Source organism: Vidua macroura, chromosome 5, assembly GCF_024509145.1.
Source record: "Vidua macroura isolate BioBank_ID:100142 chromosome 5, ASM2450914v1, whole genome shotgun sequence".
NCBI lineage: Eukaryota > Metazoa > Chordata > Aves > Passeriformes > Viduidae > Vidua > Vidua macroura.
Window position 1 is genome coordinate 3,259,313 of NC_071575.1, and position 24,217 is coordinate 3,283,529.

Consider the following 24,217-nt stretch of genomic DNA (forward strand, 5'->3'; position numbering starts at 1 on the left):
GTTAAAAAGCAAGGCTTAATTAACAGACACCTCATTAAAACACCAGCATGGGCTGCAGCAGCACCTACTTTGTTGTGGGCTTGTTGTTTGTTTTTTTTTTTTTTTTAACCAGAGACAACAGCATCCAGAGACATCCTTTCAGTAAAAACACAAGCAAACAGTACCTTGGGAACAGTACAGGAGAGTGAAAATCTGCTGTTGGCTTCTGTGAAGCTGCCCAGCTTTTCTGCTTGCTAAATATGACAGTTGCCAAACAAAATAATTCCTGTGTGTCTCCTTTATCAGACTTTGGATTTTCTAGGAGAGTTTCACAGTCTCAACTGCAGCCATTCTACTGATAAAGGCAGTATTTATATACTCTTGCAGATACTATAAACCAAACATACAAATCTCCTAGTAGTTTATTAGTTTTTAGCAGTTCATAAATAGGAAACCTCATTAAGAGCTCCTGAATCATAATTCAGCAGTGTCCCCCCTAAGGAGCTTTCAGTCTGTTACACTGAAATTGGTGTTACACTGAACTAGGCATCTCAAGTAGCATGTCCTGTCATTGAGATCTTCTGATGTTAAATGGATTGTCTTGTACTGATAATTAAAAGATAGAGTAGGTATTGACCTTTTGTCCAAAAGTATAACTAATGAGAGAATTTAAATGTTCTCTAAACTTAGTCAGGATTTATAGTTATGACAAAGAATCCTTTTCCCTAATCCCAATATATGGGTTTATTAAACTTCATTATCATTACTAAATTAAGATAGAATATATATTTTGCTGCAACTGAAAACTGTGTTACAAGAGCAGATAAAGGACTGATACAGCTGGTTGGTATAAAGGAAGCAAATGTATCCATGTTCAAAGATGACTCTTCAGAATGCCTGTGAGTTACCTTCTCCCATTTTTAATACATATTCTCCTTCTATCATTAATTAATACACAAAGTATTGCAAATTGCTTGAAATAACAATAAATGGTCTGGATCCCTGGAGGATCTGAAGCTGATGCCTATGTCAGTCTTCAAAAAAAGGATAGTCCTTGTGATTTTTGCATCTAGAAAAAGAGAGCATGATTAAAACATTTTAAGGATATAGCTTAGAGAAAAAGCTTTTTTTCCCCTGGTAAAAGAACTGAAACTGAACTACATTAAAAACACATTGTCTGCTTAGTGTATCCAGGGCAGGGAAAGTGAATTCTCTGTAACCTTTGCATGTATCAGTGACCTCCTTCTCAAAGGATAATGTATCTTATGCTCAGCTGAAATTGCCAAAGTTTCCCGAGATATTAAACCTCTCTCTTGGGAACTCCCAAGCCCCCAGGATGCTGATAGACAAGTGGGTAACCTGGGAAAACTGAATAAAATGCAGCTCTTGGTGAGTCTGTAACCATTCTGTTATCTAGATAATGTTGGCAGGAGTACATAGGCACAGCTCTTCCCTCCAAAAAAACCTTACAACTCTCATTCTTAAAATGGAGTTTATTTACTCTGACTGTCCCTTATGTAAAGGAGCCAAAGAAAACGGATGGGGGAAATGGCTGCTTATTTATTTTTGGAATTTCCAGCTGATTTTGATTTTCAGACAGCAGTTTGGTATGCATCCAGTACAGGACATCTTAGGAACATTGTGCCTGCAGAAATCCCAGTGTTCCCAACCTGTACAGGATGGGCAATGCTCGAATAAACCCAAGGGTGAGATTCCAGCAGATGTCACCAGATGTTGGCTAAGGCTCCCTCTCTCTTTAAGTGGGGCTATCAAATAGTGTCTGTTAAGAGGATATCCAGTGGTAATCCAAGTTATCCAGTGGTAATCCAACCCTGCTAAAGCCTGGAGGAGGAGGAGGTACTCACTGGCTTAATGCACAGATGCGGTAGCGCTTCTTGAAACCAAGGAGGGTCTCCATCTCCTCCTCAGTCAGTTCAAAGTCAAACACCTGCATGAAGGTCCCAAACAGCTGGGTTGCTTCACTTTGTAGTGAAGACAAGTTTATTTGCAGAAAGAATAGCAAAAGCAGGCTGAAGCACTAGGAGGTGTGCAGGGGACACCCGTGCAGGGAGAGCAATAAATAAATGTGTGAGGATACAGTGCTGGTGGGGTCTGCCTGCAGAATAATTGTGCCACGAGGTGGAAGAGTTTGGATCTTACCTGATGTGTTCTAATGAAGATGTGGCTCCTTACTTTCCAAGTGACTTTTTGCATTCATAAAGTGATAACTTATGTGGTGTCTGACAAAGGTTTTGGTAGCTCCAAGTTTGAGGGGGGTGGTTTGTACCATTGGCAGAGTGGGGTTTTTTTTCATGTGTAGTTTAACACCATTAATGGCTCTGTAATGAACCCTCTTACCTTAAAATTTTCTTCAATACGCTGTGGAGTGACAGATTTGGGAATCACACTCACATTTCTTTGGATTTGGAGCCGGATAAGCACCTGCAGGAACACATAGGGAATTTACACATGAGAAGTGCAGCCTGTCTTATGAAAGCTGAAAACCAAAGGTGTCTGCTTGGTTACACAAAGCAGCTCTACTGGTAACCAGAGAGGGCTCACAGAGGAGAAGCACTACCTAAACCCTGCCTAATTACTACATGAGCTCATTAAATCCTTATCCATCTCTGAAGCTGAGATGACAACAAGGGAGTGCATTGAGCAAGAGTTCAGGATTGGCAGGGATGCTGTGTTGGAGGGGCAGCCAGTGTGCAATTAAAGCCCAAAGCCACTGGTAATCTTCTGTCCATCACTAAAACTAAGGTAGAGGGAATTTTTTTCTAAAGCATTAAACTGTGTACAAGACACAGCTGGAACTCCATATTATTATTCCATAGTACCTCTGTAAGTAGTTACTTTAGCACAAGTGGGAAGAATACATGTCAGCAGGGAAAACACTCTGACCAGTATTAACCTGAGCTGGGGTTTTGTTGTGCTTGAGTGCAATTTTCTTAATTTGAGGATCATCAAAAAGGGAAATATGGTCAGGCTTGGACCTGTAAAAATAAAAAAAAACAGGCTTCAGTAGTTGAATAACCCATTGCCTTCTCCCTCAAGCCCTATATCATAAGACTACTGTTTAAATGATTTAAAAGCATCATCTTGCACACTTTAATTTAACGTCTTGTTACTTCAGTTCCTGCCTTCATTCTTTCCTTTTGTAACAAGTGAACACATGAGAAGAGGCCTGTAGTTTCTAGTAAAAACAGGTCACTGTAACACATTTATGTCCAGCCTGAGATCAGGCTGGGAATTTCTTTGATCCAGATCCCAAGAATTTCATCTTGTCCTTTACAAGCACAGCTGCTCTGGCAAAAGCCTTGTCCTGGGTCAGAGGAAGCCATGAAGATGGGAGTACAAGCAAAATTTCTGCAACTTCCCCATTTACAAACCTAATCCCTTTGTCTCAGCAGGACTGCAAAGTTGCTATTTTCGTAAGCATCTGCTGCCTTGGTTTTTTGTTTGGTTTGTTGTGGGTGGGTTTTTTTTTTTTAGTTCAGAAATCCTCCTACATGTTTAATAACCTCACCAAAGCTCAGTTAAAAATTCTCTCCTCTGATCAACCAATTGATCGTTTTTCTTCAAAAGATGAAACTAGTGGACTGAATACTACAAGAAGTGTGAGATTTCTGTGGGTGTGATTTTTAATGAATTAGTAAGTCTTTCTCTAATTACAGTAGTTTTTCTCTGAGGTTTCATCCACAGCCTAAGACTGGTTTTCTGCATTGACTCCAGTCTACGTCTCAGAAAGAAATCTCACTAAACCTTCTTACCCTGGCCACTTGGGTGCTCCAAGGGGACAATATGCAGTGACAGAGATCCCTTTGGATTGGCAAAACTTAATCAGCTCTTCCTGAGGAAGGTAGGGGTGGCTCTCAATCTCAAAAAAAAAAAAAAAAAAAAAATTAACTTTCACCTCTCAAAAGCAGAAGGTACTTCAAGGTTTAGCATCACTGTGCCACATCAGCTTTGAAAAGGTGGGGTATTTTGCAGGTGTGGGGTTTTTTAAGGGACTTTTAAGAGGTGTTCCATCCAGTGCAACACCCCAGACAGGTGTGATGTCAGTGCTGAGGAGCTGGAGGACAGTTCACCTGATTGTTTGCAGGTTTGTGTCTTAAGCCTGGTTTGCTCAGGAGCCGATCCATCTGTTTGTGGTTGAAGTTGGAGACTCCAATAGCCTTCACCATTCCCACATCCACGAGCTCTTCCATAGCCTAGAAACACCACAGAAGCACACTTCCTATTAAGTTCTTTCATTTCTATATGGAAAAAAATGCCCACACAAAAACTTGAGTGGTAAAAATCTTCCTGGCTGGACTCCTCCTGTGCTGTGCTGTGAGATCTGTACCTGAACAGTGGGGCTCTGCTCAGACTCAGGATCTCACACTGTGTGTCACCATACAGACAAATAACAGCACTATTCACACAACCCCTAAACTATTATTATTTCAGTAAAATATGACTCTTTTAAAATACTATCCCTAGGTAGACCTTCACATAGATGAAAGAGATTCTTTTAGAGTAATTCCTCAGCTAACCAAATAATCATCCCATAATAAAAAGCACTTTCTTTGGAAGAGAGCAGCTCAACAGGCTGTTACAAGACAGCTGGAACAGGATGGATACTGGTGGTCAGCACTGATTAATTTCCCAGGAGAGATGTACCATTTAGCAGTTGGATTATAGGATAAGCAGCACTGTGTTCCCCCTCCATCACCTATTTTCTTTCACACTAATGAGCAATAAAACAGCCAGACAGCCCTAATTAGATTGTCACATCCATCAGAAAAGGGAAAATTATCTACTACCAGCCTTTAGAGCAGAAGATACCCTTGTTCCAAAGCAGAAATAATTTTAATTTGAACTTGCTGTCATAAGCAGTAGCCTGAAATTTCCATTATTTTTCCCTCAAATGAACAACAAAAATGTGCCTTATTCTTCATCTGACGGAAGGCAAAAAGCACCAGTGAATTCTTCTGACTCTGGTGAGTTTCTTACCTGCTCTTGGCCTGGCTGTGCTGAGCACACAGCGGGAGTGGAAGGGAAAGGAAGCCCAAAGCATCGGCCAAGCAGGAATTCGAATTAGCACCCAAGCTTGGTCTCCCACGCAGCCTGTGCTGCACAGAGCTTAGCAAAGGGCTTTGGCCAAGTCCCACTACCTGCCAGAGACAGAAATTTGGGTGCTCTGGTACAGGCACGTTGGCTTTACTAGGGTCTGGATGGCTCAGGTGCAACAAAAGATAAGCATGGCTACAACTAAAGCCACCAAAAATTGCCCAGAGTGGGGCAGGGATAAGAGTGACAGCATTTGTTAGCTCAAGCCACTGCAGTCAAAGATTTCCTCCTTTCATGCCAACCCAGCCAGTTTAGTAAGCAGTAGATATAAAAATACCTGAATTTTGGCACAGTGACACAAAAAAGGAGCCCAAGGACACAGAGAAATGAGCGATCTCAAATACTTCATGTTAGAAATTCTCTCAGAACAATTCTCACAGTGGAGAGCTTAGAGTTTTCAGGCTGCTATTTCGAACTAGCAAGATATTTTTGGCCTGTAAATGAAATGTACCTCCCACGTATCCAGAAAATCTGTATCGCTGGGAATGATCATGCCGTTTCCATCTGCAGGAAATAGCTCCTCTCCTGCCTATGAGCACAAATGGAAAAGCAACATTAAGGTCAGCTGAATTGTAAGTACTTCAAGAAATCATTTAGAAATTTGGGCAAGCGAGTGGAGCTGGAGACACTGAGCTGGATATCCTGAATTATGTTTGTGGCGGGGTGAGACATGGCTGAAACAACTAGCCTGTATCAACAGAGAAATCTTCAAGAAAATCTGTCTCTTGAGGCTCTGTCCTGCAGGCAGAGGAAGGGCAGGCACTTCTGTGTGCCTCAGGTTGGGAAAAGGCCAGGGAGGTGACACGGTGGGGAAACCAGGGTTTATTTAACCTGGGTGTAGAGAGAGAAGAGAAAATAGGAACTAAGTAGTTCACATGTTTGATTCTTGATAAGGAAATGGCAGCCAAACCCCACACTGTAAGAGGAATGTGATCTGGATGATAATTTGATCCATGACTTGGAAATGCTGTGCAGGGAAAAATAAGGTGGTTTTTGTACTACAAGATTGACCTAGTTTAAGCAGCCATGACCTTACCTTTCCTCCCAGGCTCTCCCTGCAGAGGTTGATCATTATGTCCTAATGAGGTTTACCAACACTCCTCGTTGGAGAAGACTAAAGAGATGTCTGGTCCCAAAGGCAAAAGGGGCAAAGCCCTGACAGATGGATCCCAGGACTTAAAGTTGCAATACCTTGAATCCCATGGGACAGTGCATCAGGTAGAGATCCAAATAATCCAGCTGGAGGGCAGCAAGTGTTTTCTGGCACACCTCCTTCACCAGGGATCTCTCATGGAAGGTGGACCACAGCTGTGGGGAAACACAAAGCCTGGGAGCTGCTCTCCTGCCCTCACTAAGGCAGAGCATCCCTGGCAGGGAAACACAGGGCACAGAGGCAGCTCAGGGTGTGGCACATCCTCTTTTCTTGAAGAAGTGGCACTTGAGGCACTGCAATCTATTTGTGGTACTGTTAAGTAAGTAAAACGAGAATGGGACACTCTGAAATTCCATCAATTATTGCAACAATTAAAACAAAGAAAATAAGTGAACCTGGTGAAAATCGACCCACCAGCTTCCAGCAGATAGAAGTTACTTTATTTTTCCTACCATTGTTGTTGGGGGGAAAAAACAAAACAAAGCATAACATACAGGAGTTGACAGGCTGAGGCCGGCGGCGCAGCGGGAGTGACCACAAAAACAATAGCCCTGCTTCCTATCCCAGAGGCCACCAGGAGCACGGCCTCAGTTCCTGTCTCCATGGCTGACAATGGACATGGACTACAAAAAAAAACCCCTCTCAAACCAAGCCTTTTGTTTCTCAGGGGTTGACCTATTCCTTCCCCTCACCAGCCACAAATGGCTTTGCCCTGCCAGAGAGGAGGTAATTCCCAGCTTCATCCCATGGCACTTTCCATGTCGGGACTTTGGCTCTCCTCCCTAGAGCTCGGCCCCAAGTGAGAACTATTATCCAAGGACACACCTTGCTGACAATAAAGAGCTCTTCTCGCCTCACCACGCCCTCCTCCATTTTTTGTCGCAGCGCGTCCCCGATGTCGCTCTCGTTCTGGTACATGTAGGCACAGTCGAAGTGGCGGTACCCAACGTCGATGGCAAACTTCACTGCGTCCCTTGCTGCCCCCTGGAGAGCCTGAAACCAGAAGAGAAGCCAGTGATTTGCTAAATAGCAGATTGAGAGCTTTGCTGTTCTGCAAAGCTGGCGGGTTTTAAGCCCCTGAGTAACGAGGTGCTCCAGCCTGGATCTGGCTTTCATCACTTTTGTGAAATCAAAAGGCAAAGGGAGTCACTGATGAGGTGCCTGAGCTGATCCACCCTTTTCTAAGTATTGGAAGTTCACCTTGGGACACGAGGCTATCTTGAAATAAGTTCTAATTTCCTCAGAAATGAAAAGCAACTTTAGTGTGACATACCAATCACCTCTGGAATGCGCGCTGGCCCTGCACAAAAACAATCCAGCTCTTGTTGACACGGGACAGGGAGGTGAGGGGACTCAAAACACTACAGACAGTGCCACCTCCTGGGTAAAATACACACTTGGTACTTAAGAGCAAAACAAATCACTTCAGATTCTTGGCTTGGAGACACCAAAGAGCTGTTTGATGACTGAATCCAGAAAATGGCACTCCAAACAGAAATGTGATTTAAAACCATGGCCACCTCCTACTCTTTTTTTTTAAATCATATCACTTCTCCAAGTTTTTCCAGTCAAAGGGTGTTTAGTTAGCTCACCTAAATTAACAACAAAAACATAGAAAACGCAGCATTTCTTCTTTCCCCACAAGGCTACGCACAACTAAAGAGCCAGTTGAAAGTTTTACAGGTTTTCTTTTTTGCAGTCCCTTTCCCCATCCCATCCCTTCCTACACTTGAGCCTCCCAGGGCAGCAGGAAGAAGCAGGCGTGGGCAAGCAGGCTGCCAGTGGCCAAATGGTGGCATTTTGGAGCCCCTCATCTCTGGGGGCTGCTGCAGCTTGGGAAAGCTGCCATGCGGGAGCGATCGGTATCGCTGCTGAGGGGTGCAGAGCAAAGGCAACAACCTACCCTTGAGATTACATAAAACTCTGTCATGTGAGATGTTTTCCAGAGGAAAACAACCCACAGTTTCATTTTCCAAGGTGCTCACTGAGCTCGGCTTCGTTAAGGCACCAAAACGCTGTGGGAACCTTGAAATCAAATAGCTTTAATGAAATTATCACCATGGGCTTGGGCCTTGTTTCCATTACATAACAGAAGACATTCTTTTGTGGCTGCAGGGATCATGTGCCCAAACTTTTCCTCCTACTCAGTCCTCACCAGTTTCTATTAGCAGCTTAACGAGTTCCTTCAGAGACAGCCTTGGGCCCTAAGAGCCCCTCACCCAAGGCACAGTTTGGTTTTTAAAGCCTACTTCAACTGCTTTAGGCTTCTTACTGTCCTTTGTCACCAGAAAAATAAAGACTGAAATGGTTAAACAAACTCACCCCAGTTTGTGCACATAGTTAAATGCTGATTAGATCAACTGACCCAAAAATATGGCAAGAATTTAAGATATTTTTATGGTGACTGGAAAATATTGATGGAGCTGGGAAGTTGTGATATGACTTATTTTGTTTCCAGTCTCAGATCCAGGGGAAAATCTACTTTTTTAAAATCTTTTTACCTTGCTTAAGAAGATTAATTTCTTAAAATTTTCAGCTCATTTCCAGACTCCTTTTACATTTATAATTCAATATATTCTTTAACCTACTCTCTCTTACCAAAAGTCCATTAGGTAACACTTGCAGGTAAAGAACCACCCAAGCTATATCCCTGCAAAGTGCTGCACACTCATCTGCTGCCAATAAAAATAAGTTATCCTCAGTCTCTAAGGGATTACTGTGAGTTCCCATTTCCAAATCTACTTATTGCCCCTTAAGTTCCTGTATCTACACACACCCATCACAGATGACACCTACATGACATGCTGGGATGTTAACACCCAGTGCCAAAAGAAAACAAAAAAAGAAAAACAGAAAAAAAAAAAAAAAACAAAGAAAAACGAGCTGGGCAGAAGTTTTTACTTTTGCAGCGTGTAATTTTTTTTTTCCATAGCTAAGAAAAAAAAATCTTGTACCTACTTGACTACTTCCACTCGCTCCTAAGATTTCCTGAAGGCCAGGAATAAATACCTGCAAATATTTCAAAAGGAAATATTGCACGGAGGGCTCGCTGCGTTCTCCTGACCCCAAGAGGAGATGCCTGAAAAGATGTACTGTGATTCTCAGCAATCTGCTGGGGTCACCTGCCTGCCCAGAGCTCCCCAGCTGCAGCAGGTACCTGCCAGGTCCCCAGTCCCAGGATGGGCATCCTCCCACGAGTGGGCAGCTCCAGGTAAGTGGCCATGTGCAGTCTCCTCCCAGCACCGCAGGCGAGGAGAGGCTGTGGGCTCTTGCAAAACCTTTTAAATCAGCTTGGCCCCTCCCTCCTGCCTGCTGACTGGCTGCAGACAAGGAAAATACGGGCAGAAGTGCTATAATAAGAGGAGGCAGGGATTTTGGTTTATCTCACCCTTTGAAGAACTTAAAAAACTGATTACAGGCTCCTCGTGAATTTATTGAGTGAGCTCATCATGGCAATTTTGGCAATTTTGCATTGGCTGAGGTTGCAGGTTCAGCTTTTCTGCAAGAAAAGTGGTACTTGGGGAGTTGGCGCATGCCCCAAAACCATTTTTCATCTCACCTGTTGTGAACACATCACCAGAAGATGCCAGATAGCTGCTTTTCTCAGGAGGAAGCATTAGCCTGTCCACAGGAGGAATCATTTTTTTTTAATTCCCAATATGGCTTCATCCCCACAGCATCAGGCACCTATGTTTTTATACCTTTTTGTATTTCTTTTGTTTATATATATATATATATTTGATCTCAAGGCTCCCCATAGCTTTTGCTGTCAGCCACTGTCTGGTCATTCCATTCAGAACCCTTTTAATTTTATTTCTGAAAGATCAGGTTTTGAAATAAAAGATCAGGTCTGTTGGCCTGAATTCTGCAATGAAAGCAGGGTTTAACCAGCAATTGTAGTGCCCAGGGCTGCTGGGTAGAGATTTCATTCCCCTACATGGATTTTCTCCTTATTTGTGAGAAAAGGGGATTACTTAGAGAAGAGATCTGTGATGACCATGACTCTCTGAATCAGTTTCCCCATCCTTCAGTGATTTTGTAAATTAAATATTGACATTTTAGAAATTATACCTTTGTGAGACATTTATTAGATGTATTTACTTTATTCCCCCTGGTATTCTGTGCTTTTCTTGAAGGTGAGGAATATCTGAATCTGAGGAAGAGTCTGGCAGGGATGAAGCAGAAAATGTGTAATTTGGTACTGCATGGTAATCCTAAACCAAACAAAAAACAGAAACGAGGAGTTACCAGGACCTACAATAATCTCTCCAAACACACCCTCTTGGCTTTATCTGGCTTTTCAAAGCCCTTGCTTTTGGTGCTGGGCTTGATTTGCACAATGACTCAAACACAGAACAAATAATTGCAGCTCCTTTGCAGCAGTTTTTTTGGTAGAAAAGTGTTTCTGGCAGAAATGCCAGGAGCTGCTTTATGTCAGCAGCCCTGGGGCAAGGTTCCCACCACTCTCCTGTTCAGCAGCACACCAGCACTGAACCCCAGGCACTGGGCTGAAAGGGGCTTCCTTGGATGAAAATAACTCCTTGGGCAGTTTATCCAGCACCAGGCTGGGCTTTGCTGTGGACACAGGGGCAGCCAAGGTGATTTTTTGCAGAAGCAGCTCAGCTCGGGAGTTTTTAAAGCAGAGTTTTTGCGCTGCAGTTCGCTCACCCTCCCGCTCTCCCACGGCCCAGCTCCATGTGGAAGCAGTTTAAGCTTTCACGTGACAGCAAACCTGAAGACAAACTCACTGTGCCTCCAGCACAAGGGTGTCCAGGTTTAGCTGGTTTTCCCTGGGTCCTGAGTTGTAAGATATGGTTTGGGGATATTCTATTCCCATCTGTCAGAGGTGGGGCAGTTCTCTGCTGTTCATTGGGCAGTTTTCTTTATCTCTGCCACAACCCATCCTCCCTCCAGGAGATCTCTGCTGTTCATGGCCAGTGAGTGTCCCTGCATGGCTGAGAAAATTCCATCATCCCATGGGGAGATGCTCTGCCCAGGGGAGGAGCCAAGCATTCCTACCTGGATACAATCTGAGATTTTGGGACACCACAGCAGCCTTTGCCCACTGCATTCCCAGAGGAGCAGCTTTCTGCCCCACTGCATTCCCAGAGGAGCAGCTTTCTGCCCCACTGCATTCCCAGAGGGAGCCCAGGCCCATCTCCAGCAGCCCTGGAGCTCCAGAGGAAAACTCCAGCCTTGTCCAGGATCCTGCTCCAGCAGAAGCACAGCTGGCACTGCAGGAGGGCTGAGCCCCCATGGAATGGCACTGCTGCCACCACCCTGACCCACAGCCTGCCAGGGCCTGCTCTGACTCTGGCAGTGTTGGTTTTCTTTGTTTGTACTATTACATTTGTATTTTAATTTTCCTGGTAAAGAACTGTTATTCCTATTCCCAAATCTTTGCCTGAGAGCCTCTTAGTTTCAAAAATTATAATAATTTGGAGGGAGGGGGTTTGTATTTTCCTTCCTTAACAAAAACCTTTCTTTTCAAACCAAGACACCATGGCTCTTGGTTTGTTTTTATTCAAAAAAAAAACCACTGATTACTTTTCACTGGAATTAAATGGGGTTTTTTTTACTGATTGAAAATATTCTTAAATATATCTCTGCAATTGTTTCCTTGATGGGTGACATCCCTGGAAGGTTATGACGCATTTAAGGCATTTTTCATAAGCATAAGTTTTTAAATTTCAAGTTATAGCTAATTAGAAATGTCAGTTCTCTTATCCCATTAACTTCTCAGTTCAGCTAAGAAAAATGCAGCTTTTTTCAGCTCCTTTACAGAGGCAAAGTGTTGGAAAAGCAAACAGAGACTTGGTTTTCTTACTCACCCATTGCAAGATGCTTTAGAAAGGGTGCAATGCATTCCTGAAGGCAAACAGGCTGAAAATTCCTCATCCTGGTGGCAAATAATACGCTGGGATTTTTTTTATGCACAGAATAAATAATACAAATACACAGCTGAACAGAATAATGGACCTTGCTAATACAGTGAAATAAATACCTGCCATACCACGAGTGAGTAATTTCACAGCTCTGCTCTAAGATTTTTCAGTTTACCTTCAGAAAATGGACATGATTTGTGAACTCCACCATCATTACCAAAATAAAATTAGGTTATACATAGATGGCAATATATCTACATTAGTTTTATAGTTTTATATAATTTATATAATTTTAATATAATTTTATAATTGCTCAGCCGACAAAAACAGCACCTTTGTAAAGATACAGTCATAGGGTGTATTAGGGTGAAGGTACTTCCAGATCCCAAACTGCTGGGATCTCAGTCCAAGAGGATCAGCAAGATTTAATGCCCACGAGTATTTTAAAAGCCACACAACCCAAAAATTCAAGCACATCAAGGCATCTCACTTCTCTTATCACCATGTATGGCCTGTATTGTGCAAAATCACTAACCAGCTTCAGAATCTCTGCTGCTCTGAATATTTTCCTCTACAGGAAAGAAAATGCTTCTAAAAGCCTGATAAGCCTCTTGAAATAATAATCACCTGCACAAATTTAAACAAATCATCTTGGAAATCAGAACTGCTCCAATAACTCCTGATTTAAAACACCTCTTGACACATCTCAGCCCCTGCAGTGACTCATTTTCAGGGAGGTTTTAAGGAGTGTGTGCCACTGACATGTGTGTCATAAGGGTTCTGATCCTTCCTCCAGTTGTTTCTGGGGTGATTTTTGGGGTTTCCTGCCCAGCTTTCCATTATCTAATATGGTGCTAAAAGGACAAAGTAAATCTCAAGCTCTTACTGGCTCTGTGTGGCTCCCACAGCTCTCCAGTCATACCACACACCTCCCTGGAACATCACACAGGCTTTCAGGCCAAACACTTCCCCTGGAAGGGGATCCAGGCGTCAGCATTAAGGAAAATAGCAAGGCAGCAGAGACAAAGACTGTCTTCACCATCTTTTCAAGAGGAAATGAACATGTAGAGTCACATAAATATAAAAGTTACACAAAAGAAAAAGTCTCTAGCTGCAACAGTTCCTAGATCCTTTCCCCAGCTGAGTGTCTGCTGCACTTTTTTCACAAAATGTGACGCCTGAGGTTGCCGGGTGCAGAATGTCTTCCTTGTGAAACATTTGTACATGTCCTCACTGGCACAGAGGTGCTGAGCTCCACAGCCAGTGCACAGCTTTCAGAGACATTCTGATACTCCTGGCCAGGGCTGCTGAGGGTGCTTTTTCATGTAAAACAAGAGATAGGCTGTTTCTCTCCTGTGGAGGCAAAGAGAAAGCACATCACAAGGTATGTTTGAAGATCTAGGTTGCAGGTAACCTCCCAGAATTGCTCCTGCTCAGCTTTCTGAGCTTTAGGTCAACCACACTGGTCCTCTCCAGTGTTCCCAAGACTTGCTGGCAGTGCTGTGGTTTACAGGAGGGATTATCTCCCTCCTGTAAGCTCATTTTCTTACAATGCACTGAAACAAAAAGCGTGGAGAAATCCTGACTGGCACATCTCCTGCATCCCCACGAGACCCCAGGCAATATGTTCCCAAACCAGTTTGTCTCCCCTCTCTTTGCTACCCTCATTCCAAAGTCCAGAGCAGCATTAGGAAAAATCAGGGATGCATTTGCATACCAGCAGAGGTTGGAATGTCCATAGGTGCATTTAACATCATCCCACGATACCTAGAGAAGAAAAACACACAGGAGGAGCCTGGTAAAAACTCTTAAGAGATGGAAAAATCCTGATACCATCCCAGGAGTTCTCATAAGAGTGGTTTAAGTGGCACTTCCAGGAATTAAACACCTTTCAATAAATTGGTTTGTTGCTTTGACTCTTTGAGGAAAAACAGTTCTGAATGTATACATTAAACAGATGTAGGATACATCAAGTAGGATATTCAGCAAATATCCTGAATATTCTGCAATATTCAGAATGCTTCTGCATTTTGCAACGCACAAAACAGAACCTGAGGCTTTGTTTGGTGCAGAAGAGTCACTCTGCCCTCAGCCCAGAGCATCCTGTAGCAGAGATGGACAAAGCTCTGCAGCCTCACTTTCCTTTCCTGGTTCTCTCTAGTCAGCACCAGTCAGACTGGATGAGACCCGGAGGAGTGTCCAGGAAGGTACAAAAGAAACGTGGCTGGATCTGCTCACCTGGCAGACCTCAGAGTCGTTGAAGCAATACCATTTACAGTCTGTGAGCCTCCGAACGTAGGCACAGTAATGTCCACAGCTGCTTGATCCTGAATGGGCAACGACAGCAAAGAGCTCATACTGCCAGGTAGCCTGCAAAGGGACAGAAAGAGCAACTTCCAGTGCAGCAATTCTCATCTGCCACGGAGCGTGGAATTTTGTAAGGAAAAAAAGAGCAGATTTGCCTTGAGAATCCTGCCTTTTTTTTTGCTCTTGCAAATCAGTTTTGCCCATCAGCTGTGGGCTGGCAGCCTCCCTGGAGACCAGAGGGTGGTGAGAAAGGCAGCAGGACAGCAAAGGAGCAGCAAAGAGGCTCACCACAGCCAACGCTGCAGCGGTGACTTCTGTTGTTGCCACACTTCCCCTTGTTATTTCCCGGGAAAAGAAACAGACCCACGGTGGGGCAGATCCATCTCAGCTACCTAGCAAAGCTGTCGTGGCCAACAGCACCAAAATCTGTGGCCAACAATATAAACAATGGGAAATGGGAAATACCAGGAGCAGGGTTCCCCTGTCTCGGAGATCTGCAAAGCCTGGCTTTTGTCCTTAAGGTAGGAAGCTCCAGTTATGGTGCCTTTGGTGATTTAATCTGAGTACAGAATGTTAAATAATGGCTGAATCAGTTAAAACTATGGGATGTGAGACAGCACCAGGCACAGGTAAAGTTTGAGACACAAATTTTTAAGACGGGTACTTTGAACCTAGACAAGTATTGGTGTGATCTCTTAAGTTTTTATGAGAATGGAGCAGAGAGGAGAAGAAAATCTGCCCTTTTTGAACAGGAGTATCTCACCTTTTCACTGTCATCTGCTTGGCACTGACTTTCTGTCAAGACTTCCCTGAGATCAAGTTCTTGTGGGAATGGCAGGTGGTGACTCAGCTTGTGCGTGCGAGAGGATCTCTCAAAGCAGAAGCGCTTTAGGTGCAAGGTCAGAGTCTGTGGCAGATGGACGAGCTTCATGCTCTGTAAAACAGTCAATAATGCAACTGAAAACTGGGGAAAAACCCTGGGGACAAACCCTGGGGAGCCACTGCCCCCCAGTGTGTGTAGAATGGAGAACAGCCAGTGCTCCAGTGAGTATTTGCCAGTTCCAGGGGACAGCAGATGCCAAACCTTGGTAGTCCATCTGCACACAAGGCACATCCACACAACAGAGCTGTGATACCCAAGTTTCTCAGCTTTAATGTCACCAGCACCCAGCCTTGGGTGTCTCAAGGGCTGCTTCACTTCTCCTGTGCTTTCCTAGCCCTAGGCTGGTAGCACGAGGAAAGCAAGGAGAAGCAAATCAACTTCCTTGTGACATTCGACCACAGGACCTCCTTCCCAAGAGGAGGAAAGGTGTCTGTGGTTTATATTTCACTGATGCTGCTGTCCTGGCAAATCTGAGTTGTTGATCTCCTCTTAAACTTGGTATGGTTGAGTCCTTTCCCCACCCTCCCCAGTACTCAAGGGAGTTCTGGGAATGAGACATGGGGAAATAATTCTCCAATCACCTGCAGGAAAGTTGTTTTCCTCCCACACTGTTGACAGAAACACATGTTTTGTCCAGTCAGCTCCTCTGGATGGAAGAAGTATTGAAGACAGTCCTCCTAAAAAGACAGAGACTTCTTTCAACTGAATTCCTTCAGCTGGGTTTTTATTTCTACATTATTTCAGAGGGTCCAAGCCAGCAAAGTTAGAGAAGGCATGTTTTATTCAAAGGACAAAAGACTGCCTCGCAGCCTGAAAGAAAAGGTACCTCATTTCTCCTAGTTGCTGCTGTGATTGCAATCACTGGGGAAAAAAAAAAAGAGTACACATATTCCACAAAGAAGGTATAGATGTATAAATGTCTTTTATACCTACTTCAAAGCCTTAGTGGTTTTCAAAGCAGCTCCTTTATGCTGAAACAGTATAAAGTGGTCAGAGAATCTATAAGGTCCAGTGGAACCACTGGCATTTGAAAAATCCACTCTGAACAGAGGGGAATCGTCCCCTAAGGAAACAGTGCTGCTGCTAAACTTACCAGAGTCTTCAGCCTGTGAGAATTGGCATCCAGCACTGGGAGTGGAAGGGTTAACATGGTGCTGTTGCTCTTTACTTCAAAAGAGCACTTCTGACAGGCCAGATGCTCCTGTATGCAGATCGTGTACAAATCACTCAGCTCTTCAACCTGGAGGGGTGAAAAAAGAAGGCCAAAACAAGGTTTATGAAGAAGACAGCTGAGCTGTTTCCCTGTGGGTGGGAAAGCCCCTGTGGTCACACATTTCAAGCAAGGTTATCCCTTTGAGGTTGGAACCAAGATGTGACAATGACTTATGTGGACAGAGTACTTCCCACAATTTAAAGGAGAACAACTCCATCCCCTCATTCCCTAACAGAGGGGAAAGACACAGCCTATAAGATCAGAGGGTTAAATGTCTGCTTTGATGCAGAATTGTTCTATTTTGCTTGAAACTGCAGCAGGAGCCTGTCTTCTGCATTACTAAAACTGTGACAGTCAGTCAGGGAAGAGTCACTTTTCTCTTCCCAGTCCCATGGGAGTTACAGACATCACATACTATCAGTGACTAATTATACTGAAATTCATGTGGCTGACTTCAAAGAATGGAAAAGCTGTGTCAAGATACACCAATAAATGCTGACAGAAATCTGGGGAAAAAAGAAATTACATATAACTAAATGCAATGCTGCAAAGAGATCAATCTTTTAGTTATTAATCAGCTCTCCCATTAGAATGGAGACTGGCATGCCCTGAAAGCAGGATGAGCAAAACTTAACTGTGATTCAAAATGTCAAAGCTTATGAAAAAAAAGATTCTCTGTCCCATTTGAAAGATGCCATGAAAGAAGAGATAATTTTAAAAATTTAAATCAGGACAATTGCCAGTGAATAGGATCCTTCAAGGAGCAGAGGAAACCACACATGATAAGGGCCAAAGGTTCATTTCAGTCACCATCCTTACCAGCTCTGGCTTTTTCATCTGCTTCTTTAACAAGTTCCAGAGAGTCAGAAAGAGCTGAGCAGCATCATGCTGCACAAACACTGCACGAGCAGAAAACACAACCTCAATCAGTATCGTGAACAGCACCGAGCACAGATTTCCCACAAATGGCAAAGGGAGATTTTTTTTGTCCCCCCTTAGATCCAGTCTCTTGTCCCTTGCTCCTCCCTGCAGAGACAGAGCTTAGACGTGGCACCAGCTGCAATTTCTCCATGTGACCTGAGCAGGCAGTGGGAAAAGACAGGAGTGTTTGTGCCACCCAGTGCAAAAGTCGTGTCCTTGTCACCAGATACAGGGACAAGAGGATGCTCAATACCTACCAGAGGAGGGCTCAGATGGCTCACTGAGCTGGGGGGTGCATTTCATAGCATCAGAGAATGGTTTGGGTTGGAAGGAGCCCTAAACATCATCTGGTTCCACTCCCCCCACCACGGGCAAAGACACCTTCCACTAGACCAGCACACACCTTCCAATCTGGCCTTGAACACTTGCAGGGACACAGCACCCACAGCTTCTCTGGGCATCCTGCATCAGTGTCTCACCACTCCCACAGTAAAAAATTTCTTCCCAACATGTCATGGAAGCCAGCTCTCCATTTCACACCATAACCCCTTGTCCTATCAGTTCCATGTCACATGTCCTACCACACCCTTGTAAATAGTCCCCTTTGAATCCTGCTTAGAAACAATACAAGGAAGATTCTGTTCTCTTTTTCACCTTTATTACTCACACATTTGTTTTCCCCATCCCCTCATGCCCCAGGAAGGCTAAAATGCTCCTGAGTAGTGAGATTAAAATGACAGGAGGGCTTATCCATATGTCTCACACGCCAAATAGGATAAACCCCTTGATCTCCATCTCTCTTTAACTGGAAGAGAGATGGCTGACTGCAAAGCCACTCAGAGTCAAGAGAAAAATGATGTAAACAGGGATACTGAGTTTACCTTATGTTCCTTTTTCATAAAGGTCAGGCCAACCCCCCCTTTCAGTACTCTCCTGTTTGGGCTTTTATATGACAAAGAGAAGGGCATTTGGTTATACCCTGTGTATTGTACACATGGACAGACTCTTGGCATCCCATTGTCACTGGTCACTCATGCATTAAAAACCTCTCTCTTTTAGAACTTCGACCAGCTGGGAGATTTAGCCTGCAAATTCTTCCCTCTGCCCTTATAAGAAGGAGCAGGAGGAGGATCTGTGCAAACTCATTCTCTTTTCCACACTACCCCTTTCTTCTAATAAGTAACAGCAGCTATTTCACTATCGTGATGCAAAAACAAATCAAACTATGAACTGTCCTCTCTGCCCTGCACAGCATCCACAGCTGAATCTCCCAGCAGCCTGACAGTCCTCCCACCCTTTGGATATCAGTAAATACATCCAGCAGGGTTTGTTTTTTTTTTTTTTTCCCTCTCTTCACAAGTAAGACACAGCGTTGCACTCAGCTGGGAGGCAGCCACAGAGAGCACTGTGTCATTGTGTACCTAACTCCTGGCATTTCTGAATTCCTGGAGTTGATGTTGGAGTCTGGGCTGCTTGTAAGTGCTGGCTAATGCAGACAGAGGTGGGCTGCTTACATTTCACTCTGTGCTCTGAAAGGCAGCAAGCCAGGTCTGTGGGACTAACAGCTTTGCACTTGCCACACTGCATCTTCTCCAACAGCAGGAGCATTTGGTAGGGGACATTTTTCCTCCTCTGCGCAGGAGATGATGGCACTGTGATCCTGAAAGGGGAAGAAGCAACACCAGCGGTAATTAGAGGTTCAATGGAGAAATATCAGACATCACACCTGAGGGAGGACAAGTCAGTAGCAGAGACAGCAGCTCAAGAGGAACCAGAATGGGAACATTTTCAGCAAAAGAAGGGAAAAGGGAAAGGGAATCCCACAGTGCAGGCTGACAGTTCTAAAGTAAAAGGCCAAAATTTTAAGTTGGCTTGCTCCTGAATAAGAGACAAGCCAAGCAGGACCTCAAGTGCTTTCTGGCCTCTAGAAACAACATTAGTTACAGCCAATTCCAGACCTTATTGCCTCCCACTCACTGATGTCCTCAGTCTCAACATGCCCTCAAAATTTCATGAGCACCTATATCATAATGCTTGTATTTCAACAATATGCCAACAAAACTCTTAATTCTCCCTAAATTTGCTGTAGCCCACAGGTTTTTCTTTCGTCAAATAAGCATGGTAACCTACAGTCTACATTATTTAGCTTTGCCCATTTATGACACTTATCATTTCTACGTATCTGAAATTTGTCTTCTTTCTCCTCTGCTCAGCAGTGACCATGTAAGAAAGGACTGAATAGGAATGATCCACTTAGATTACTGAATCTGCAGTGAAGTGAATGAACTGAAAACAACTCAAACCAGTTCTTAGTGTGGTCAGTAGGGAGACAGAAGCCCAGAAGCCCTCCTCAAAACACGCAGGGACAACAGTCAAGCAAAGTAATGCTAGGTATTCATGATCTGCAACAACACTTCTCTGTCAGGGCAGTCAGGGCCTGGAGGCAAGGGATTAGGGTATGTTTATGTTTACATGCTCCAAGTGACAAAATTAATAGTGGATATGGCTACATGTGACACACCCTTTATTACAATGGCCTGTGAGTAAACCTGGAATAAAATTATATCCTGTTAGGGAAAGGAGAGAGATACAAGCCATAAAGACTCAGCTCAGGACATGAATCAGAGATGATTAACAAGTCTGAACACTGCAACTTCTACCTTTGCAGTGCATGACAGACACGACAAGGCAGAGACCTCGCTGAGGGAACCAAAAGCATCCTGAGAGCACCTCAGTGATCCAAGCCTTCAAATGTACATCCCATGTAAAAGAAGGAGTGGAGACAACAGTGCAGCAATGGAAATATCTCAGGGAGTTCAAACAGGAGGTACCTTCGGAGTATCCTTGTGAAGCGTATGTTCATGAGGAACACTTGGAGCAGAGAGTTCAGACAGCAGCTCTGCCCAAGGTTGTACAGTCCAATAGCTTCTGTAGGGGAGAAAAAGACAAAGTGAGGCCTGGGGATAGGTACAAGAAAAGAAAGTGAAAGTTATTTGCAAGTGGCAAACTCTTCTTGTGCACGTTCAGTAATTCAGCGTCTAGGCTCAGCATCTTGGTCAGACCTGAAAAAGTGTTCAATCTATTCTTCTGTTGATCAAGCAGATAAAATTTGGTTTTGTTTGGCAACTGACAGAAAAAATCCAAGCCCAGCTAATGATTCTCAGATTTCTCCCAGTTCCTCTATTTTCAGTCCTCTCATAACACACCTAAACATAAAATAGAACAACAGGAGGCAAAGGTTGCCTGTATGAGGAGAATAACCAAGGCCTAGTCCATGATTTAGCAAATCCAGCAATGCTGGCTGTGTTTGGAAAGAGACAGAGCCATCAACTGGGCCTTTTTGGCTGCAATGGCCAATTTGAGGACTTAAATACAGAAAAAGCGCTGAGATCTTCATGTAATCCATTCTAAAAAAACTCAGAATGGTTACTTGGCAAGGCAAAAATGAGAATTATCCTCAGTGAAGAGAAAAGGAACAGGAGAAAATTAAGCCTATGGACAGAGAACGGAACAGCAGGCACGAGAAACAGAAAATACAACAGTGAAGAACAGGCAAAACATCATTACCATTTTTTAAGTCTGCCAGACCAAAGACTGATGTCAGCTTCTGGTTTTTGGCCTTCACCTCTTTGGTTTCCTCTTTATTATTTTGTACTTCAATTTCTGCCTCCATAATCTCGCTTGGTGCCACCTCTGGTTTCTTGCTTCTTTCTTGACGTCCACTTGTTTGTCCCATCAACAATATTTCTCAAGGACAGAAGAGACCTTTTCATTATGAAAAAAGTGAAATCAAAAAACCATTGAATGGTTTGGGTTGGAAAGAAGCCTTAAAGATAATCTAATTTAAACCCCCTGCCACAGGCAGGCATGTCACCCACTAGATCAGGTTGCTCAGGGCCCCATCCAGCCTGGCCTGGAACATCAATAAAGATTACTGCAACAGCATGTGGGATATTTGAATTAACATGGGTGTTGAAGAGTACAGGCTATTGCTAAGGGAACAGAAACGGAGTCTGACGACAATTGCTCATCCTGTCTTCCTCTTGTGGCTAAATAAATAAATGAGCCTTCAGTTCCACAGAAACAGCTCCATCTAGCCAAGGAACTCCACGTATCCCTGTTCAGAAAGATTTGGTAAACAAGATTATTAAAATTGCCCAAAAGCAGATGTTGCAAAACTCCTCTGTTTGAAAAAAAAACCCAATCTTTTATAAAAAAAAAAAAAAAAGTAGCCCAAGTATTGAAAAGGTCAAATTTCACCTTCTCTTCTGACCTGGTAAGCACGTTTGGTTTTTGCTACTGCATTGGTTTTAAACACCTGAGTCACAGCACTAGTGTGGCACTTTGGACTGTAATTTTGAAACACATTTAAGTACCAACATACCAGTTTCTTTTTCTGTTCCTTCAAGTGATCACAGGCAAAGTAACTGTTCATGCAAGAGAACCATTGTAATGCCTTGATTTTTAAGGCCGTATTCAACAGACCATTATTCTGACAGTCTCCTGCAACTCAGCTACTAAAGCAAAATAAAAATACACAAACAAAACCATCTGATAAAAGTTCAAATGCAACTACGTAAAAATGAAACTTTCTAAAAGCCCACTGCCAACATGGAGACGGAATCAGAAGAGAGCGGATATTCACGGGGAAGGGCTGGGTGGAGACCCAAAAAATGCTCAGAAATTATTATTCTACAAATATTAAACAGTGCATAAAATCAACCTGAGGCCAAGCACTGAAAGAATGAAGAAAAGCTACTAAGAAAGGGAAATAAGCAAAATCCTCGTTCTGCCTTTCATTTAAAAAAAAAAAAATCTTTGCTTTAAAAGCATGGTTTTGGGTTAACTATGCCTAATAGCGTCAAATGTCAAAGTTACCGAAGATTCAGGCAGAAAAACTAGAAATGGATTTTTTTCCCTGATTATTACCTTTAAGTATTGTACTTTTGATTGTTTACTTTTGATCTGTAAGTGTGGCACACTAAGATTCACCAAATATTGTCGAATTAGCTGAGGGTTTTTTTGGAAAACAAAAAAAAAAAACAACTCTGAAAGGCAGATTCAAGACCATTACATTTCACACCCAAAACCGGTGATTAGAACAGCTACGCAGGAAAAGATAAATTTTATCTGATTTCTCTCTTGCCAACATAGAGCCTGAACGCTGACTGCCTGTTTTCCTGGAGATGATGTCACGACACATTCAAGTTTCTGAAAGCTGAGCTGGAGTAGGAGCCCGTCTCAGGCTGGTGGGTTTAGCTGGTGTAGAACCAGCCAGGAGGTAAGGGGTGCTCCCAGGCAGTGGGGATGTCAAAAGAGACAGAAAGGAGAGGGGCTGCCAGCGCAGAGGTAGCTAAACATAACTAGGGATGTACTGGGGATGAAGAAAACCTGCAAGACACAGGTTTTGTCAGGAAAGGGAGGACTAAGAGGGGGATTAAAGAGCAAGCACGGGGCTGAATGACTTTGGGCGGCTTGGGGAAAAGGTAGAAAGATCTTAGGGATCTTAGGGCAGGAAGGTGCAGGGGAATACAGGAGGATTTGTGTCTCTGGTTTCATGAAATTTTCTCCCAGTCACCACTATCAGGGATCCTGTTGTGGGAGCAGGGACACAAACAGAATTTCCCAACCCTTGGAACCTCCTCGTTTCAGCTATCAGAAATGCAGCCTTCCTAAGACTTGCACTGGACCTCCTTCTCTCCCTGCACAGGTATCTAGAACAGCTGGTGAGTGAGCCAAGGAGCTGAGCAGCAGGGTCTCCTCCTGCCCCCCATTTCTCCTCTCCCAGTGGAGGAGCAGCGCTGCTTCTCGGTTTCCTTTGCAGGTCGGGGTAGGACTCGGTACCTCAGCGCGCCAGCTGGCACCAGCACTGGGCAGGGATCGGGGAGCAGTGATACCCTCCTCGTGCCCTCCACCCCAAAATCATCTACCCTCACACTCCTCTCCCTCAGCCAGCGCAGCGCCCTCCCTTTCTCCCTGGCCCGCTCCAGCCCCCGTTCGCCCTCCCAAGACACCGGTTTCTCATGACAAACCCCGAGCTGTCCCTTCGCTCCCCGTACCCCTGTGCCCGAGGAGGGCTCCCACCTCTCCGCTTGCTGTCCGTTCCCTCTCAGCTCCTTTTCCTTCCTGGGAATCTTGGGGTGCCGATGGTGCTAAGGCAGGTGGTGGGCTGCAGCAGGGAGGCCACGTTGGACGGGGCTCTGAGCAATCTATTCTAGCAGGATAATCTATTCACCTTCTGAGGATGGTGTCCCTGCCCTCGGCACGGGGCTTGGAATGAGATGATTTCAAGGTCCCTTCCAACCCAAACTATTCTGCGTTTCTATGGTCCCCCTGAGGCGCTGGCTCCAGCAGAGACTCGGTGTGACGGACCACCCTTGAGGGGAAGGGAGCACCGAAGAGCGCATCACCTCCACACTTCCCTGGGATGCGACTGAAAGGACACTTCCCACTCAGCCGCCGAGCTACTCTCCGCTATTATTCCCCGCTCTATCTCCTTCCCTCCTGACACGCTGCGCCGCCGGGATCCAATCTCGCAAGCCGGCAAAACGGCTTCCTTACCCCTTCACGCTCACAGCGCGCCTGCTGACGAGGGGCAGCGGGGGAGCCGCTCCTCCGGGGGCTCGGGAGGGCTGCGGGAGCGGCCGAGCCGCGGGAGCCGGCGGAGCAGCGGGCGGAGCGGAGCGGAGCGCAGCGGGGCGGCCCCGCCGCGTCAGCTCCAGCCCCGCCGCGCAGTTTTCATTTCCCGCTCGGCCGGCAGC

The 24,217-nt window shown here is 44.5% G+C and overlaps 2 protein-coding genes across 3 annotated transcripts; both read right to left on the reverse strand.

Moving 5' to 3' along the window:
- Nucleotides 1–879: 879 nt before the first annotated feature.
- On the reverse strand, nucleotides 880–9,481 carry LOC128807829 (aldo-keto reductase family 1 member B1-like). 2 transcript variants are annotated; one of them, XM_053978444.1, is made up of 10 exons: nucleotides 9,405–9,481; nucleotides 7,073–7,240; nucleotides 6,286–6,402; nucleotides 5,546–5,623; nucleotides 4,071–4,193; nucleotides 3,753–3,859; nucleotides 2,894–2,975; nucleotides 2,338–2,421; nucleotides 1,845–1,927; nucleotides 880–1,048 (listed from the first exon to the last, which is right to left on the reverse strand). In XM_053978444.1, exons 1-10 carry the CDS (start codon nucleotides 9,468–9,470, stop codon nucleotides 1,009–1,011), a joined length of 948 nt encoding a protein of 315 aa, XP_053834419.1. In that variant the 5' UTR covers nucleotides 9,471–9,481; the 3' UTR covers nucleotides 880–1,008. The 2 variants fall into 2 exon arrangements, with proteins under 2 accessions (XP_053834419.1, XP_053834420.1); XM_053978445.1 differs by lacking the exons at nucleotides 2,894–2,975; nucleotides 3,753–3,859.
- A 2,358-nt stretch (nucleotides 9,482–11,839) lies between these two features.
- On the reverse strand, nucleotides 11,840–24,063 carry USP18 (ubiquitin specific peptidase 18). Its single transcript, XM_053977544.1, has 11 exons — nucleotides 24,018–24,063; nucleotides 21,024–21,221; nucleotides 20,288–20,384; nucleotides 18,971–19,116; nucleotides 17,355–17,434; nucleotides 16,416–16,562; nucleotides 15,904–15,999; nucleotides 15,203–15,373; nucleotides 14,371–14,502; nucleotides 13,850–13,899; nucleotides 11,840–13,485 (listed from the first exon to the last, which is right to left on the reverse strand). Exons 2-11 carry the CDS (start codon nucleotides 21,190–21,192, stop codon nucleotides 13,407–13,409), a joined length of 1,167 nt encoding a protein of 388 aa, XP_053833519.1. The 5' UTR covers nucleotides 21,193–21,221; nucleotides 24,018–24,063; the 3' UTR covers nucleotides 11,840–13,406.
- Nucleotides 24,064–24,217: the final 154 nt, after the last annotated feature.

Excerpts from the sequence above, each read along its gene's own strand:
- LOC128807829 (XM_053978444.1), bottom strand. The coding sequence starts at position 9,470 with ATGGCCACTTACCTGGAGCTGCCCACTCGTGGGAGGATGCCCATCCTG. Across the intron at positions 5,624-6,285 it reads ACTGTCCCATGGGATTCAAG|GCAGGAGAGGAGCTATTTCC; the intron begins GTATTGCAACTT and ends TTGTGCTCATAG. Across the intron at positions 3,860-4,070 it reads ACAAACCTGCAAACAATCAG|ATTGAGAGCCACCCCTACCT; the intron begins GTGAACTGTCCT and ends TTTTTTTTTGAG.
- USP18 (XM_053977544.1), bottom strand. The coding sequence starts at position 21,192 with ATGGGACAAACAAGTGGACGTCAAGAAAGAAGCAAGAAACCAGAGGTG. Across the intron at positions 16,000-16,415 it reads CTCACAGGCTGAAGACTCTG|GAGGACTGTCTTCAATACTT; the intron begins GTAAGTTTAGCA and ends CTGTCTTTTTAG. Across the intron at positions 14,503-15,202 it reads AAGCAGATGACAGTGAAAAG|GCTACCTGGCAGTATGAGCT; the intron begins GTGAGATACTCC and ends GTCCCTTTGCAG.